Source organism: Dromiciops gliroides, chromosome 6 (assembly GCF_019393635.1).
Source record: "Dromiciops gliroides isolate mDroGli1 chromosome 6, mDroGli1.pri, whole genome shotgun sequence".
NCBI classification, from domain to species: Eukaryota; Metazoa; Chordata; class Mammalia; order Microbiotheria; family Microbiotheriidae; genus Dromiciops; species Dromiciops gliroides.
Window position 1 is genome coordinate 270,312,509 of NC_057866.1, and position 19,400 is coordinate 270,331,908.

General features: G+C 42.1%; 1 protein-coding gene across 2 annotated transcripts in view; it reads left to right on the forward strand.

The window, feature by feature from the left end:
* NUDT6 (nudix hydrolase 6) overlaps positions 1 to 19,400 on the forward strand; it is a 37,976-nt gene that overhangs the window by 3,849 nt on the left and 14,727 nt on the right. For both annotated transcript variants that reach the window (XM_043973146.1, XM_043973147.1), the window contains exons 2-3: positions 196 to 399; positions 15,827 to 15,882. In XM_043973146.1, the coding sequence (XP_043829081.1) occupies positions 196 to 399; positions 15,827 to 15,882 (260 nt within the window). The remainder of the gene's footprint in view (positions 1 to 195; positions 400 to 15,826; positions 15,883 to 19,400) is intronic.

Consider the following 19,400-nt stretch of genomic DNA (forward strand, 5'->3'; position numbering starts at 1 on the left):
TATACTATCAGAATGCTTTGATACATTGCTTATACTCAGCTGGTTTATTTCTCTCTTTTGCTCTTTGCTGTAAGGCATGCCCCCTGGGAGGGGAAGGGGAGAAGGAGACATTGGGCAATACAAGTGACGTGAAAACAACTGACAATAAAAAAAATTTTGTTTTAAATGCTTTTGTTTCATCCCTCTCCCCTGCAGCCTCAATCAAGCAATGGCAAGCGGAGGGCAGAGTAGCCATCTGGCTGCACGTGCCCATCTTCCAGAGCCAGTTTATAGGCCCGGCGGCTTCCCTGGGCCTTCGCTTTCACCACGCAGAGTCTGACGCCTCCTTGATGACCCTGTGGCTTGGGGAAGGGCCCAGCCGCTTGCCCGGCTATGCCACCCATCAAGTAGGAGTCGCAGGTCAGTGCCCAAGCCAGCCATCTCCCCGAGTCTTGCAGAGTTTGGTGAAGGGAAAATCCACTCGATTTCTTGCTTCTGGGAGCTAAGATGACCCAACAGCCTCCATTCAGTACATAGATTCTCAAATGGCAGAGGGCCTTAACAGGGATTTCCTCTGTGTGCAAAATCCAGTGGCTTTGAAATCAGAAGGCCTGAGTCCAGATCCTACTGGGCCAGTGGAAGGAATGCTGGGTTCGGAGTCAAAGCCCAGACTTCAAATCCTGACTTTGCCAATTCAATCAGTCAATAAGCATTTATTCAGTGGCTGCCCTGTTAACAGACACTGCTAAGTGCTGGGAATACAAAAGGAGGCAAAAGACCTCAAGGAGTTTACTATCTAATGCGGAAGACAACAAGCAAACATATAAATAATTCTAATATATAACATTACATATTATTATATATTCACATATTATTATAGTAACATACTGGGCAGCTAGGTGGTTCAGTGGATAAAGCATCAGCCCTGGATTCAGGAAGACCTGAGTTCAAATCCAGCTTCAGACACTTGATACTTACTAGCTGTGTGACCCTGGGCAAGTCACTTAACCCTCATTGCCCTGCCAAAAAAAGAAAACTCCGAATGGGAATGAGAAGAGTCAGATGTGATTGAACAACAACAACATTATATGTTGTAAAAATAGTATATGACAGGGGCAGCTAGGTGGTGCAGTGGATAGAGCACCAGCCCTGGAGTCAGGAGTACCTGAGTTCAAATCTGGCCTCCGACACTTAACACTCACTAGCTATGTGACCCTGGGCAAGTCACTTAAACCCAATTGCCTCACTAAAAAAAAAAATAGTATATGATAATAAAATAGTACATATACCATTATAATATATTGTATATCATATATTATATATCATTATCTAGTAATGTAGTCATAATTATATATGTTTGCTTGTTGTCACCCCCGTTAGATTGTGAGCTCCTTATTGTGTGTGCATATAAGCACGATATAAATGAGATCAATAGGAAATAATTAACAGAGGGAAGGGACTAGAAAAGAAGGCACTTAGAATCTGTATGACCTTTGGCGAGTTTATTAACCTCTCTGGGCCTCACTTTGTAATCTGTAAAATGAAGGGGTTGGACTTGGTAGATCACCTGTGACGTCCTTGCTGGTCCTGACTCTGTGACCTTGGGCAAGTCAATTAGCTCTCATCTATCAAGTGAAGAGGTTGGCCTGAAGGACTTCAGAAGTTCCTTCCTGCCCTAAATCTGTGGCATCCAGTGATGGAGGCCTGAGGCAGCTGGGTAGCAAAGTGAATAAACAACTAGGTCTGGATTCAGGAAGACCTGAGTTCAAATTCACTATGTGACCCTACTTCCCAGGGTTGTTGTGAGGATCAAATGAGATAATACTTGTAAAGTATCTGGCACATAGTAGGCATTTAATAAATGCTTCCTGACTTCTGAGGTAGCCCATTGTACTTTTGGAGAGCTTAGGAGGTCTTTTCTTACTGAGACAAAAGTATCAAATCCTTCTTGTATTTAAATAACTCTTTCAAATGGATCCCAGCATTCCACTCCCTTATCAAATCTCTTTTCCAGGTCAAACATCTCTAGTTCCCCTGGCCTCGCATGGGCTGAAGTCCCCTTAATATCCCATTTGGCTGTAGATCTCTTCAGCACGTGCCCTCCAAATTGTCTTTTGCCTTTCTTTGTATTCCTAGCATTCCACACCATGCCTGGCACATAGTAGGTGCTTAATCAGTGTTTATTAACTGACCCTTCTCCAGTCATACTCCAATTTAGCTGTCCTTAGACTGAATCACTCCTGACCCAGATAGAAAATTAGTAGACCATCACTGCTTTGTAGGCTATGTCATGTCATAATCCTGTGGTCCGCTATATTGGACCTGAATTCAAAAAGACCTAGGTTTAAATCCTGCCTCAGACACCAGCCGGACGACCCTGGGCAAGTCAGTTAACCTGTCAGCCCCTTCCAGCTCTAAACCATCCCTTCACTCATCTAGGCCTTAGTTTTCTCATCTGTGATTAGACTAGCTGCGCCCTGTGATCCTCAGCTACAAGAGTCCCTGAGTAGTGTCGTCCTGTTCAGAAAACAGCATGAGCATCACACATGCTACTGTGAGGACCCGCAGCGATGCACCCTGTCCCTGGTGCTTGGAGACGCTCTTCTCTCCTGGCATAGCAAAAATCCGACCCCATAGACTGAGGTCAGATCTAAGAAAAGGGTGGGGAGGTGGTGGTACAAGGGAAGCACAGGCTATGTGTGCATCCCTCTGAGGACACAAGCATGCTGTTTGCCTCCTTGCCAGCAGAGGGCAGCGTGGAGGCAAGGGAAGTGCTTGAACATGCTTCCCAGGGATAGAAAACCTGCCTCTCTCAAATACATGGCATCAAATAGGGTCTGGGAAAGACTTCCCTGGGCCAGGCATGTGTTTCCCTGGGCTTACAGTTCATCCATTGAAAGAAGACGGGCAGGCAGCTTTGTTTTTTAAATTTTATTTTATTTTTAATTAAAGGAATAAAACAAGCATTTCCAGGGCAGCTAGGTGGCGCAGTGGATAGAGCACTGGCCCTGGATTCAGGAGGGCCTGAGTTCAAATCCAAGATCAAACACTTGACACTTACTAGCTGTGTGACCCTGGGCAAGTCACTTAACCCCAATTGCCTCACCCAAAAAAACCCCAAACAAACGAAAATTTAAAAAAAACAAAAAATAAGCATTTCCATAACATAGAACAATAAAAATGATAATTTGACACAAAACTGCAAATCTTCTATGCACAACCTACTATTTCTTTCAAATATAAAAGATTATCATATCAATTTCCCTTTTTTCTTCCCAGCCCTCTGTCCTAGAGATGACTAGCATTAAACACAAACAGGTATATGCACACACATATAGGTGCATAGACACACACACACACACATATACACATACATATCTCTGTAAAATATACATACTTCTATTTATCAGTTCTTCCACTGGATACAGATAGCACCTTTCTTCATATGTCCTTTATAGTTAATTTGGGCATTTATAATAGGCAGGCGGCTCTTAAAATTGTAGAGAAGGCAAAGAAAATCACCCCACCCTCTTTTTCTTCTAAGTGATTTTAGACCCAGCTTTTTCAACAACTTTTCATTCTATTATTGCATCAAACTGGGATTTTTAGGGATGACTTAATGAAGCACATCATAACTAAGAAGAAAAGGGTTTTTCACCTTTTTCAGTCACCCAGCTCTCCAAGACCTAATTTATAAAAAAATCATAAGCAGTATCAATGGAGAGGGGATAGGATCCCAGATTTCGAGGTAAAAAGGACCTTAAAAGGTGAGCTAGTCTAATCACATAATTTTACAGTCGAGGAAACTGAGGCCTGAAGCGAAGTGACTAGCCAAAGATGACACAGGGTAACTGAGGCAGGATTTGAACTATTTTAGCCACTTACCCTGGGTTAGCCATTTGATTTCTCTGTGATCCATCTAAGCAACTCTCTAAAAATGAAAGTTTCAGAAAAGTTGCTGATCTACATGGGTAGGGTAAGTTCTTTATCCACAAGTTCCCTCTCACACTTAAATCACAAATATTTATTCCTGTTACCCAGTTACACTCAGAAATGAGAGGCAGCTACATGGCATAATAGATTGAGCACCAGACCTAGAATCAGGAAATCCAGCCTTACCCACTTAGTAGCTGTGTGGTCCTGGAGATGCAGGAATGACTTCTAATCAATCCCTATTACTATCTAATAGACAGATTTACTAAGTCCCCAGCATGTGGACTTCATATCACCAGACAGCTAGGTCACAATTAGTGTGAATGATGAATCCTTTGAAGTAAACTCATTATTCAAATTGACCCTGCATATTCCCATTGGTCTGGAACCAATTACCGTATTTTACATAACTATAAGTTTGAAGAGTGCAAATTCAAATATGTGATCACTTCCAGGTATCCTAATTCACACTAATCCGGTCCTATTTATTTGTAATCTGAGTTGTAGTCCATTCTTCTCTCTAATGCTTTGTGTTTTTGTGGGCCAGTATGCCTCTGGTTTGGGAGGGAGAGGAGCAGGGAAAGAGAATGTTTGGTAGCTACTGTTCTAATTATGCCACGTTAGTAAATGCTTTTCCTGTGAGCTATTTGTGTCTTCTGGCTGCTCACCAGTGGGGGCTCATGATCTATAGTTTTAGGAGTGTGAAACCCTAGAGTATCCTTTGCATCATATGAGAGGAGTCAGTCTTCTGAGGATTCAAACTACAAAGGAGGAGGAATGTGGACTTGGGATGGTAGCCTGGAAGGGATGATAGATATATACTAAATGTGTCAAGGTGCTAACAGAGTTCTGTTTATATTCTTTTTTCCCCCTTCAGTGTATTTTATTTTATTTTTTTTAATTTTTTTTTTTGTGGGTCAATGGGGGTTAAGTGACTTGCCCAGGGTCACACAGCTAGTAAGTGTCAAGTTTCTGAGGCCGGATTTGAACTCAGGCACTCCTGAATACAGGGCTGGTGCTCTATCCACTGCTCCACCTAGCCGCCCCCCTTCAGTGTATTTTAAAAGTGTCTTATTGATGCTTTAAAAAATGTCTTATCACTAACTCACCTCCCAACCATTCCCACCCTCTGAGTAGAAGGCCACCTTTTTTTTAACAAATTATGAGTTGTTTTTTCTTTTTGCGGGGCAATGGGGGTTAAGTGACTTGCCCAGGGTCACACAGCTAGTGTCAAGTGAATCCAAGGCAGGTGCTTTATCCACTGCGCCACCTAGCTACCCCAACAAATTATGAGTTTTAAAGGATGGCTAATAATTCATCAGGTAGCTAGGTGGCACCATAGTACATAGAGAGCAGGGCCTGAAGTCAGGAAGATTCATCTTCCTGAGTTCAAATGTGGCCTCAGTTGTCCACTGTGTCACCTAGCTGCCCCATAATGACATCCTTAGGGTTAAATTGAGGAATGAGGGGAATGCACTGGGGGAGGGGGAAGGGCAGAAGTGAAATCTTACATGAAAGAAACAGGAAAAGGCTTATGGAATGGGGGAAGAGATGGGAGAGGAGCCGGGCAGCAAATGGATTTTACACTCATCAGAAAAGGCTCAAAGACCTTAAACTCATCAGAACTGGCTCAAGGAGGGACTAACACACACACACACACACACACACACACACACACACACACAGCTGGGTGGAGTAATCTATTTAATCTTGGCAGTAAATGAGCCTACACTCATCAGAATTGGCTCAAGGAGGGAATAATGTACACACTTAATTGGGTGGAGTAATCTCTCTAACCCTGCTGGAAAATAGGAGGGGAAGGGGATAAAGAGAGAGGGGCAAAAGAAGGAAGGGCAGAGTGGGGGAGGGGACAGACAGAAGCAAATCCCTTTTGAAGAGCGATAGGAGGAAAGAAGATGGATAATAGAATAAATATCATGGGGAAGGGACTAGGATGGAAGGGAAACAGGTAACAATAGTAATCATGAAAAAGAGAAAAGGGGGGGAAATTGTACAAAAAATATTTATAGCAACTCTTGGTGGAGGCTAAGAATTGAGAATCAAGGGAATGTCCATCAATTGAGGAATGACAGAAGAATCTGCGCTATATGATTGTGGTGGAATGGTCTTGTGCTACAGGAAATGACAAACAGGATGATCCCAGAAAAACCTGGAAAGACTAATGAACATCGATGTATAGTGAAGTGATCAGAGCTGGGAGGATATTGTGCATAGTGACAGCAGGATTGTTCAATGAGCAAATGTGAATGACTTAACTACTCTTAGCAGTGCAATGATCCAAGACAATCCCAAGGAACTAATGAAGAAGCTTACTATTCACCCCCATAGAATGAACTTTAAAAAATGTGGCCTTAGACACTATGTGACCCTGGACAAGTCACTTAACCCTGTTTGCCTCAGTTTCCTCATATGTAAAATGAGCTGGAGAAGGAAATGGCAAACCACTCCATTGTCTCTACCAAGAAAACCCCACATGGGGTCACAAAGAGTCTAACAGGACTGAATAGCAACTCATTAGGGCTTCTGTAGAAAAGGACAGTCCCAGACTGAGCCTCTATCTACTCTGACCAGGCCCACCCTCTTCAGTCCATTATTCAAATGCTATTCATGCGGTTGATGATATACTAGAAGAGAAAGCCAATGTTATCAGAGAACTGGGTTTGAATCCTGATTCTAACACTTAATACCTGTGTGACCTTGGACAAGCTCTGAGCCTCAGTTTCCTTATCTGTAAAAAGAAGGGCTAGGATTAGATGACCATTGAAATTCCTTCCAGATCCAGATGTGTGGTCCTCCGTCCTTATGCCCTTTTACTAAGGCTAGCCAAAACTGTGGCATTTAAAATTATATGTGGTTACCTTATTTCTGTCCCAAGTTTGGTGAAAATTAGCTGGGGTTTCATTTATATTGCTACATATAAATTAGAAGCTTGAGCACCAGTTTGGGGCATTAAGCATTTATTAGAGCATACCAAATATTAGTAAAGAGAGAACATGTGGCTCAGAAAGTTAAGAAGGTCTATCTAGCCTAGAGGAGAGTCCTTAATGACTTCTCTGTATTGTGTATGAGGGTGTGGGTGGTGTGGCTAGCACACTTGCTTGCTGTGGAATGAGGTTCCCAGTTATCTCATGGACCTCAGCCAGCTTCTCCCTTCCCACCTAGATGGGAATGGACACAACTTCAGTAATTCTTGGATCAGTACCAGTAAGCTGACTGACATCACCTTACTAGGTGATGCTAAGTACCATTGGGAGACAGCCTTACAATCCATCCCTCCCACAGCCATCCCTTTTTGACTGGATGATCATCATTTTCCCAGGCTTAAACCATCCGTCCTCTGTGGCTCATTCATTTCCCACACTTCTTGGAAGTAATTGGTCATTCACTTTTTCATCCGATCCGTTTTTCTTCATCAAATCCATCCCTTCTTTTTCATTTGACACCATCTTGGTTTAAGCCCTTGCTTCCCTTTACCTAAAATATTACAATAATCCCTCCACTGGTGTCCTAGCCTGTGGTCCCTCCTTCCTTCACCCTATCTTACATATTAGTATCAAATTTAGCATCATTTCGGCAGCTTTCCCTTTAACATATTACTCTGCTGCTCAAAACTCTTTAATGATTCCCCATAACCTACAAATTAAAATTCCTTATCACAGCATTTGAGCCTCTCCACAACCTGACAGCAAATCAGCACAATGGACAGAGCACTGGTCCTTGTGTCAGGTAGATGTGAGTTCAAATCTAGCGTCTGACACTTCCTGGCTGTGTGACCCTCGGCAAGTCACTTAATCCAGTTTGCCTCCATTTCCTCATCTGTCAAATGAGAAGGAAATGGCAAACCACTCTAGTATCTTTGCCGAGAAAACTCCAAATGGGGTGGTGCAGAGTCAGAAAGAACTAAAACAACTGAACAATGTCCAGGTTTGCCCATACAGGCTTCTTTCCCAACCACACTAGCCAAAAGTGACACGTCTCTTGAACCTTTTAGTACTTAAAAGTGCAGACAAGGAGACTTATTCCATAAGCCTCACCCTAAAATATATTTCTTTACACCCCATATAGTTCCTGTTGGACCCTTAAAGCAGACCAGCCAATCCTCATACTATAAATGGACTCATTATTCAAAAGTGAGCCCCAGTTGAGGCATTTACTCTATTTTTATGCACTGAATCATAGAATTAACATAATTATCCTGCCTCTGTTACCTTTGTTGACATCAACCATCACCTTCAGAATCTCAGCTTGGTTACTTCATTTGTGAAAGTGTAATTTCATAATTATAAAAATGATACTATAACAACTTCTACATGGCACCTGCCCAAGCTTCCTTCCCTCCTCACTGCATTAAATTGTAAGGCATTTAGCAAAGTCTATTTCCCAACATGCTTATCTTCCCCCCAAAGACATCGGCATGGCTTCATGCAGACTATACTTGTTCTCAGCAGGTTCATCATTGCATTTCATTCCCATACTTTGAAACCTCACTTTGTACCTTGGCTGGTGTGCTGCAGAAATAGAAATAGATGAGGATCTTGGATTTCGCTGATGGGACCTCCCATGTGAGGAAACACCATCCCATCTACCAGTGCAGGTCAGCACCTTTTCTGCAACTGATAGCCTGAAGTTAAATGAGCTGTCTGGCCCGCTTCCTGGCTCCAAGGACAGCCCTCTCTCCACTATGTAATGCTCTCCTTGCCAAATCCCAGCCTTTCTACTACCTACATTAGTTTGAGAAAGACCATTCCCCTCTCCTAACCTGAGTTTCCTCATCTGTAAAACAAGAATGAGAGAAATTATTATTGATAACCAATTATGGGAGGGCACCAGCCCTGGATTCAGGAGTTCCTGCGTTTAAACCTGGCCTCAGACACCTGACACTTACTAGCTGTGTGACCCTGGGCAACTCACTTAGCCCTCATTGCCCTGCCAAAAAAAACACAAAACAGAAAAACACAAAACTAATTATGGGGAAGAACCAGGCTTTCCCCCTGTCCTGTTTCCATATTCAATGCTCCATGCTCCGGAACACCCACTCTTCCAAGGGCATATAAACTGTGAGCCCACTGCCATGGTTTGTCATTGGTCCCAAAGAGCCAAACAACCGTCCCTTTTATTAATAAAATGATTAATTACCCCAAAAATTTAACTTTTTGAACATCACAAGAGGAACTGACTAAATCAGAGATTCTTGTCAAGGACAAGCAGTATAATAAATAAAGCCTATTTTCAAATATACAAAAATACGTAGGATTATAAAGGAAAACAATTGTATTGAAATAAAGATTTCATTTTTCCCATCCACATATGCAGACTTCCTTTAATCTCATGAGACACCCCACCCCCAGCCCTGCACTAGATCTTAACAGACCCTAAGCCCAGTTCTATTAGTCTGTGGGCCCCTTCCTTAGGCCAGACCAGGGGTGTCCTGGAGCCAGCTCAGACTGACTAGTGAGATGATTATTAATTTTCATTGGGAGCATTGGTACCCTGGAAATGAGCAAACACTACAAGTCAAGGCTTGATATTGTTTTCTTGATTGTTTAGACTTAAGAAAATGATGGGAGAAATGTTAACAATGCAAATTAAACTTTAGAATGTGTAATGTGTACTTTTCCCCCCAAAAAGCTGGTTGTGAAATGTTTATCAGCACACCCCTGAGCCTGAACCTCTTTGATCCTATGAGCTTGCACCATTTACTTGTCTCTTGCCATGTTTTCATGATGTTATTATCTATCTCTGTGAATATGTGTGTGATCTTATTAAGCCCTTTGTGTGCCTTTGCTTCCCCCCATAATGCCCAGCATGGTCCCCTGTATATGTAGTGGATACTCAATAAAAGCTGATTATTTGATTGACGCCACCTCTCTTTAACAAGTTTGATGATTGGATGTGAACCCAGAGAATCCACGCTTCTGATTTCCCCACTCTCAGCTCCCTGGCTGGTGATCAGCCTAGGGGCCATCCCAGTGAGTGCAGCAGTCATGGAAGAACCTGGGGCCGGTCTATCTGACCAGTGCATGCCAGTCAGTGGGCAACCTTGGCTTCTTCCATCTGATGTTTAAGCCTGCGCTGAATCGACGCATTTGAATTGCGGTGCTGGAGAAGAGTCCCCTAGTTAGCCAGGAAATTAAATAAGTCAATAATTAAAGAAATTAACTCAGGATATTCACTGGAAGGTCAAAGGCTGAAGCTGAAACCTAAATCCTTTGGCCACATAATGAGAAAATGGGACTCATTGGAAAAGACCCTGACGTTTGGGAAAGACTGAAGGCAAAAGGAGGAGATGGCAGAGGAGGAGATGGATAGATGGTGTCATGGAAATAACAAACAAGAACCTGGACAGACTTCAAGAGATAGTGGAAGATAGAAGGGCCCGGTGGGCTGTGGTCCACGGGGCATGAAGAGTCAGACATGCCTGAACAACTGACAACACCGAAGAGCAGCTCTGTTACCCCTTCTCTAGTCTGTAACCAGTGTGTCCAAGAACCTGACTTTTCTTTTTCTTTTTTTTTGGTGGGACAATGAACGTTAAGTGATTTGCCCAGGGTCACACATCTAGTAAGTGCCAAGTGTCTGAGGTCAGATTTGAACTCAGGTCCTCCTGAATCCAGGACCAGTGCTTTATCCACTGTGCCACCTAGCTGCCCCCAGAACCTGACTTTTCTGCCTAAATACAGGGTGTATTAAGCCAACCCTAACTCTACTTCCAAGCTCTTTGACTTTACTGGTGGAAGTACCTAAGGCTTCCCCCTCAGAGAAAGTGCTTAAAGCTACACCATGACATTTGGGACCATAGAATTGCACATTAAGAGCTTGAAAGGACAGCAGAGGTTATCTGGACCAGGAATTCTTAATGTTTTTTTCTCTTTGACTCCTTTGGCAATCTGGTGAAACCTGCAGACCCCTTCTCACAATAAGGTTTTAAAATAATTGAAGGAAGTACTCAGTTTCAGTGATAGGCCAGTAAATATTAAGCTGTAATTTCTTTCCCATCTAAGTTCATGGACCCCAGAGCCATTGGCCTTGGCTAGAAGATGGTGACTGGTCCCTTAAAGGCATTGTAGCACCATGGTTGACATAGGAGTATCATTTCAATTATAGCTACAGTGTAGTATTAGTTCTTTAACTTTCAAGTCAGGACCACCAGGGGGAGCTCACACATGGTCCCTGATTTTCCCCCAAGTCTAATACCTGCAACAGTGAACTGTAAAAATGGACCCTCTAACAAACGGAGTACACCAGATTACTGGACTTTAAAGATACGGCTCCATCTTAGTATTCCCTTGGCACCATTTCATCCAGGAAAAGACATCTGTGCAAAGCCAAGTAGAATAGAAAGCATGTTTTCTAATTGAGAGCACACAGTGTGAGCATGAATCACTTGCTGGTTTTTCAAAATAACCTTAATAGTACAAAATAGGCTGTTTTTCTTTAAGAGAAGCAGTTTTACATAGGACAGCACTGGCCTTGGAGTCAGGAGAGAACAGGGTTCAAATGCTGGCTCCAGCACCAAGCTTGGTCACTGTAATTACATTATATTTCTTTCTATTGGGGCAGCTAGGTGACACAGTGGGTAAAGCACCGGCCTTGGACTCAGGAGGACCTGAGTTCAAATCCAGGCGCAGGGACTTGACACTTACTAGCTGTGTGACCCTAGGCAAATCACTTAACCCCAATTGCCTTAAACATCCAGGGCCATCTCCAGTCATCCTGATGTACATCTTGCCACTGAACCCAGATGGCTCTGGAGGAGAGAGTGAGGCTGGTGACCTCGCACAGCCCTCCCTCACTTAAATCCAATTCAGTACAAGTCATGACATCACCCCTTGCTGTCATGGTCCTCTTCAAGAACAAAGGACAAACAACAACCACCTTCCAGCCACTCTGCGTGTGATCTTTCAGGCAGCTCCATATTTACAGGGTGTCTCTCCCCGTCCTCATTAAGGGCAGAGTATCTTTGAGTGTCCCCAGCTTCTAGGACAGTGCCCGGTATGTGATGGGTGCTTAATAAATGCTTGTTGATTGATGGATGGATTCCAACTCTCCAATTCTGTAATGTTCTACAGCCACAGATAACCACCATAAAGACTCATACATGTTAAGCATCTTCTGAAATACAAAAAATGCTACATGAAGACAGGGATGGAAAGGGACATTCATTTCTTCTCTTAGACTACAGGCTGCTCCAAGATGGGACCTCTATCTTAATTACATTTTCTTCTTCCCCACTACCATTCATTCATTCATTCAATCAACATTTATTAAGTGCCTACTGTATGCTAGGAACTGTGCTAAGCACTGGGGATACAAAAAGAGGCAAAAGACAGTCCCTGCCCTCAAGAAGCTTAAAATTTAAGGGGGAAGACAGCATGCAAACAAATATATACAAAGCAAGCTGTATACAGGATAAATAGGAACTTATTTAAATATCTGGAATGAAAGGATGTTGAGGGGGGCAGCTAGGTGGCACAGTGGATAAATCACCAGCCCTGGATTCAGGAGGACCTGAGTTCAAATTTGTCCTCAGACATTTGACACCTACTAGTCGTGTGACCCTGGGAAAGTCACTTAACCCTCCTTGCCCTGCAGAAAAGAAAAGAAAGTAGATTGGGAAAGACTTCCTGCAGAAGGTGGGATTTTCGTTGGGACTTAAAGGAGGCCAGCGAGGTCAGTAGTTACTTAGTTGGAAGGCAGAGCTGTTTCTCCCTGGAAAATTGTAAGGATTCTTTGGGAGTTGAGATCTTTAGGTTTCTTGGGTCCCACTGCATTCCCACAACAGTGAATATATATTCACTTGGAAGAAGGGATCCTCAGGCCAACTTGGTGGCAATTTGAATTCCTGGAGCGTTCCTCCAGGCCCTGAAGAAGAAGGGGCAGCCACTCAGCAGAGGCCACCAAAGATTGGGGGCCATCCCACTCCCCAGGATTCCCAGAATTGTTCAATAAGAGCCTCAAGGTTATTTACAGTGGTGGCAGGTACCCTTGCTTGATTTGGGGGACCTTGTCAGCAAGTGGTAGGAGCAGAGTCTGTTTTCTACCTGTGGGTTATGAGAATAATAACAATAAACTAGTGCAATAATAGCAACAAACTAGTATTAAACTAGCATGATGATAACAATAAACTAGCATTTACAGAATACTTTAAGGTCTACAAGATGCTTTGTGTCTTTTATCTCATTTGTTCATCACAGTACCCTATAAAGTAGATACCATAGTTGTCCCCATTTCAAAGATGGAAAAAATGAATATGTGAAGTAAGTAATTTGCTCAGGGTCATGTAGCTAGTAAAAGGCAGAATTCGAAGCCAAATCATTCTGACTCCAAGTTTAGCACTCTGTCTATTGAGGTTGTCATCAAGATTTGATTCATTCAAAGGATTAGAAGCAACCAAAAAAAAAAAAAAAAGCCACATGAGTTGGAAATAAAATGTTCCTGAGGTATAGTAGGATTCTTATTGCCTTGCCAAATGTACTTCTGACACAAGGTTTTCGTTCTAGCCACTACAAAGAACAAAGTCTGTTTTTAGTAAATTGCATTTTAATCTTATTGGGAGTACATTTGTTTTTATTGAATTTTATGGTCCTCCAGCGTTGTGGGCCAGGCCTGACTAGAGCCAATTCCAGAATAAAATGAGTCAGTCCGACAATTAACAAGTACTCCTTAAGCACCTACTATGTGCCAAGCACTGTTTTGAGTAGTGGGGATACAAAGAATAACAAAAAATAGTCCAGTGCCCTCAAGAAGCTCACAGTCTAATAGGAGAGACAATACTTAAACAACTATGTGTTGTTGTTGAATTGTTTTCAGGGGTTTGGGGGCACAGATACTGTCCTGGTTTGCCATTTCCTTCTCCAACTAATTTTATAGATGAGACAAACAGGGTTAAGTCACTCACCCAGGGTCACACAGCTAGTAAGTATCTGAGGCCAGATTTAAATTCAGGAAGATGAATCTTCCTGACCACACCTGGAACTCTATGTTCTGTACCACCTAACTGCCTAAAGGACTATGTACGAACAAGATATGTAGAAGATGAATTAGACAACATTAACAGAAGGCATATACCCTCATTAAGGGGGATCAGGAAAATCTTGTAGAAGGTAGTGGTTTACAACACTGAGGTACCACCTCACACCTATCAGATTGGCTAATATGACCAAAAGAAAAAGGAAAATAATAAATGTTGGAGAAGCTGTGGAAAAATTGGAACACTAATGCATTGTTAGTGAGTTGTGAACTGATCCAACCATTCTGGAGAGCGATTTGGAACTATGCCCAAAGAGCTATGGGATTGTGCATACCCTTTAACTCAGTAATACCACTACTAGGTCTGTATCCCAAAAAGATCATAGAAAAGGGAAAAGGACCTACGTGTACAAAAATATTTCTAGCAGCTCTCTTTGTGGTGGCAAAGAATTGGAAACCAAGGGAATGCCCATCAGTTGGGAAATGACTGAACAAGTTGTGGCATATGAATGTAGTGGAATACTGTTGTGCTGTAAGAAATAATGAGCAGGCATATTTCAGAAAAACCTGTAAAGACTTGAGTGGACTGTTGCTGAGTGAAGTGAGCAGAATCAGGAGAACATTGTACATAGTTAACAGCAACATTGTGTGATGATCAATTGTGATAGACTTGGCTTTTCTCAGCAATGCCAAAAGACTCATGATGGAAAATGCTCTCCACATCCAGAAAAAAGAACTGTGAATTCTGAATGCAGATTGAACCATACTGTTTCTACTTTTTGGTTTTTTTTTTCTTTTTTGAGCTTTTTCCCTTTTGTTCTGATCCTTCTTTCACAACATGACTAATGCAGAAATATATTTAATGTGACTGTACATATATAAGCTATATCAGATTGCTTTCTGTCTTGGGGAAAGGGGAGAGAAGGAAGAGAGGGAAAAAATTTGGAACTAAAAATCTTATTAGAACAAATGTTGCAAACTATTTTTACATGTAACTGGAAAATAATAAAATACTTTTATGATTAAAAAAAGAATGTAGTGTTTTAACTGAGGAGGTCAGGAGATGAAGATGAAAAGAAAATTCCAGGTCTAGGGTATAACCGTAGAAAATGCAATATTCAAGAAGGATCCAGCATTGGTTCGGGTGGGCAGCAGTAGCTTCCTTGCCTTTGCATTGGCTATGCTGGTTCATTTATCAAAAGCATTTGTCAGACTTGAAGGAACAGGCCCTCATTCCTCTGGCACTCACCTTTGTACTTGATAGATGTTTTCTCTGCTCTTTAGATGCTTTCAATCTGCTGTGGGAAAAGTGTGCTCAAGAGTTACCTGATATATAAGGAATATTCGAGGTACATAAGAGAAGTACAGGCATAATGCTGGAGGAGCTCAGCAAATGGAGGTGGGGATAAATAGAGAGACAGACAGATGGAAGGAAGGAAAGAAAGAAGGGAGGGAGGGAGAGAAAGAAGGGAGTGAGGGAGAGAGAAAGGGAGAGAAAGAAGGGAGGGAGGGAGAGAAAGGGAAAGAGAAAAGAGGGAGGGAGAGAAAGGGAAGGAGGAAGAGAGAAGAAGAAAGGAGAAAGGAAAGAAAAAGAAAGACTGGAGTGGTCACATGAGGCTGCCTGGAGAAGGTGGGCTTTGAGCTAGATCTTTTTTTGTTGTTTTTGATTTTTGGTTTTTGGGGTTTTTTTGCGGGGCAATGGGGGTTAAGTGACTTGCTCAGGGTCACACAGCTAGTAAGTGTCAAGTGTCTGAGGCCAGACTTGAACTCAGGTCTTCCTGAATCCAGGGCTGGTGCTTTATCCACTGCGCCACCTAGCTGCCCCTTTGAGCTAGATCTTGAAGAGCGATCAGGAGTTTGGTAGGGCAGAGAGCTAGATGAGTCTAAATTTAATTTTCCTTACTCTGTGCTTTCCTCCTAACAGGTGCTGTATTTGATGAAGACACTGGAAAAGTACTTGTTGTCCAAGATCGAAATAAAGTAAGTGATTTGTTTGTTATAAATGAACTCTGTTCAGATTATTCTAGGGAACAAGAAAATAAGTCTTCTCTATGTTGCCTAAGATATCACAGGACACTAATCAGGAGACATTTTAAAAGGTCAGTCAGTCAACAACTAATTAAGTGCTTATTATATACAAAGCCCCGACATAAATCTGAAAGGAAAAAAAAAGGGGGTGGAGGGGGCCTAAGGTTATCCTTCAAGGAGCTTCTAATGGGGTAAACAACATGTAGATAAATAGGTCTATACTAGGACTTCCTGTCTCATTCCACATGCATCTGCAATTGCATGTCAGGCTGGTATTCCCAAAGTAATAGGCACATGGCTACTATTCGGACTCTATCAAGGTTCTTAGAGTAACTCACCCCTGTAGCTCCTGAACTCCAACCACTAAGCTTCCCATAGACACAAAATCAGTCATGATTATACCATTGATTGACTCTTGAATGTGAAACATTTAAGAAATGGTAAGACAAAACAGTAATAACATTTACTCAATAGAAAAGGAAGAATAATAAAAGTACAATAAACCATGAGTAAACCAGGGTCATATTCTCCCAACAGTTCACACAGTGTTCTGGGGAAGTAATGGGCACATACTTATAGAAATCTGGCACGGAGGAACATGAATAGGGAAGTTTGTGACCAGGGAGGACAATTCATGACTTTAGCTGGCAGGCGTTTATGTCCCAGATCTCCATAGAAAATAATCTGCACCAAATTTCACTAACTAGGCCAAACCATTCCACTGCTTTCTGCTCCCCTTGTGGTCCTCACATCTCTCTTGCTGAGAATAGTTGTTTCTCTGCTACTCTCAAGCTGCTAAAGCAATAATAAATTTTTTTTTTTTTGGACTGGGCAAGGAGGGTTAAGTGACTTGCCCAGGGTCACACAGCTAGTGTCAAGTGTCTGAGACCAGATTTGAACTCAGGTCCTCCTGAATCCAGGGCCGGTGCTTTATCCACTGCACCACCTAGCTGCCCCCAATAAATTCTTTTAACACATTGTCACCCTTGACAGGGTGCTGAGAAAGTGTTGTGCTTTTTCAGTAATTCAAAGTTCCCTTAAGTTAGAGAACTGCCAAACTCCTCAGATAAGTCTAGATAGCTCTCCAAATAGCAGCATGATTCAGCTCTCTTCCAAAGAGCCAGTAAGCTCGCAGCAAAGCATTACCACTAATTTACATGAAAAATAATTATGTAGACTTGAAAATGAATGACTTAGGTTCAGTTATTGTAAAGACCTTGCTATGTCTGTTACATTTAAAAGGGAATACAGTTACAGACACTGACTTTTCGGCAATAGATCAAACTGCTTGAGAGTTGCAGAGAAGCAAATGGTAAAGTCTTCCCAGCTCGTAATCAGCCATAGTCCTTGATCCCAATATAGATAGTGATGTTATTTTGGTCTTCATTGAGAATGAAGGACAACAACCAGTGTATACTGTATAAAGTGACTGACTGAATAACTGAGCAGTTAAGTGATTTACACAGTGTGGTATTTCAGAAGCAAGAACCCAAGTCCTCCTGGCTTCATGGCCAGCTACCACATTCCCCAGACTTTGCTATACTCTTTCATTCACTTTTTAAAAAAAAAAATTGATTAATTAGTCAGCAGACATTTTATTCAGTGTCTATTGTGTAGAAAGCCCTGTGCTTGGCATTGGGATTAATACTGACATGGAAGGGGCAGCTAGATGGTGCAGTGGATAGAGCACCGGCCCTGGATTCAGGAGCACCTGAGTTCAAATCCGGCCTCAGACACTGCACTTACTAGCTGTGTGACCCTAGGCAAGTCACTTAACCCCAATCACCTCACCAAAAACAAAACAAAACAAAATACTGACATGGAGCTTAGGATAACTCAGAAGAAGTTTCTCCTGTGAGAAGCAAAACCAAAGATGACCAGATAACAGGATAGACATATCAAGGAATCAAAGGACTATTAAAGTTTAGTTTGACCAACTAGATGTCAATACAGACGCATATAAGACTAAAGGAAGATAGAACTCCATAGAAGGAAGGTCACTTAGGAATGGCTACTACCTGACCCCAGATAGGAGACAGAGATAACCCCAAAGGTCAGGACCATCATTTTTTTTTTTTTAGTGAGGCAATTGGGGTTAAGTGACTTGTCTAGGGTCACACAGCTAGTAAGTGTTAAGTGTCTGAGGTCAAGTCCTCCACCAGGAGCCTGCTTCAACTATGAACCCTACACAAAAAGGAACTTTCCAGTTTTCAAGTGGACACCTCATCTGTCCTCTATAAAAGCTTTTGTTCTGGGAGGAATAAGTGGGTCACAGGCACTTATTAAGTGCCTACTATGTGCCAGGATAAGACCAAGATTAAATTAAGCAGTAACTGATAAAGATCAGTGAGAAAGATGCCACATGTTACTTTAACTAGAGAGTTGGGTTGTTGGGGTTTTTTGGCACACTTTAAAAAAATAAACTTTAATCCTTGCGTACTGTTAGACTTCTAGCTGACCCAGTGGATAAGAACTCTAGGCCTGGAGCTAGGAAGACCCAAGTTCAAATCCAGCCTCAGACACTCACTAGCTGTATGACCTTGGATTTCATCTCTATTTGCCCCAGGTTCCTCATCTGTAAGATGGGGATAATGGTAGCACCTACTTTTCAGGTTATGGTGAGGATCGAATGAAATAACGACTGTAAAGCTCTTAGCACAGGAACTGGCATATAGTAGGCACTATGTAATTGCTAGCCATTATTATTCCTGTATTTTAATAGTTACAGTAGGAAATCATGCGAATAACCCCTCTATGAAGCAGGCCTATGATTTTATTTTCTTACCAAGAGCATGAGAGTAAGACACCTGTCTGGTGAGAGTATGAACCCCCCCAATACAGGATCTGTTTTGAGAGGTACAGAAATGTCTTGAAATAGATGACAGTGAACCTCACAAATGTTTTCCAGCCCAAAGCAATTCTTCCTATTCCATTCGACCCATGGAATTACCTAAATATATTTTGCATGAATCAAATTCAGTCTTTTTTTTTTTTTGATCCACTGTAACATTTTCTTTCCTTCCTGAAAAAAGCTTGTCTCCAAATACAAAGTATCCTAAGACAGACTGAGAGTCGGGAGATTGTAATCTGCCTGCAATCAAAGTGGCATGAAATTTTAAAAAAGGAATTGATTTTCCTGCTTCTTTACAAAATCTCTCTTTTGGAAAATGGTTTGGGGTGAGGCTTTCAGAAAAGGGAACTTTGTGGAAACTAGGACTCTCTCAATGAAACCAGAAACTCCATGCTTTTTTATAGAATCTGTGTACTCCTGATATTAATATGTTTTAAAAACCCAGATCTCAGAACTTTCTCTAAGGGCAACAAAAAGTTCTGAAGTCAAGCCATGAGTTTGGGGAGTTGTCATCTCAAAGAGACAGTACCATTTCCTCCCTTTACTGGGAGAGAGACATCTTGAGTCTAGGGCTGGGGATGGATTTCTGTGGCACGGAGAGTATTTGATCCAGACTGTG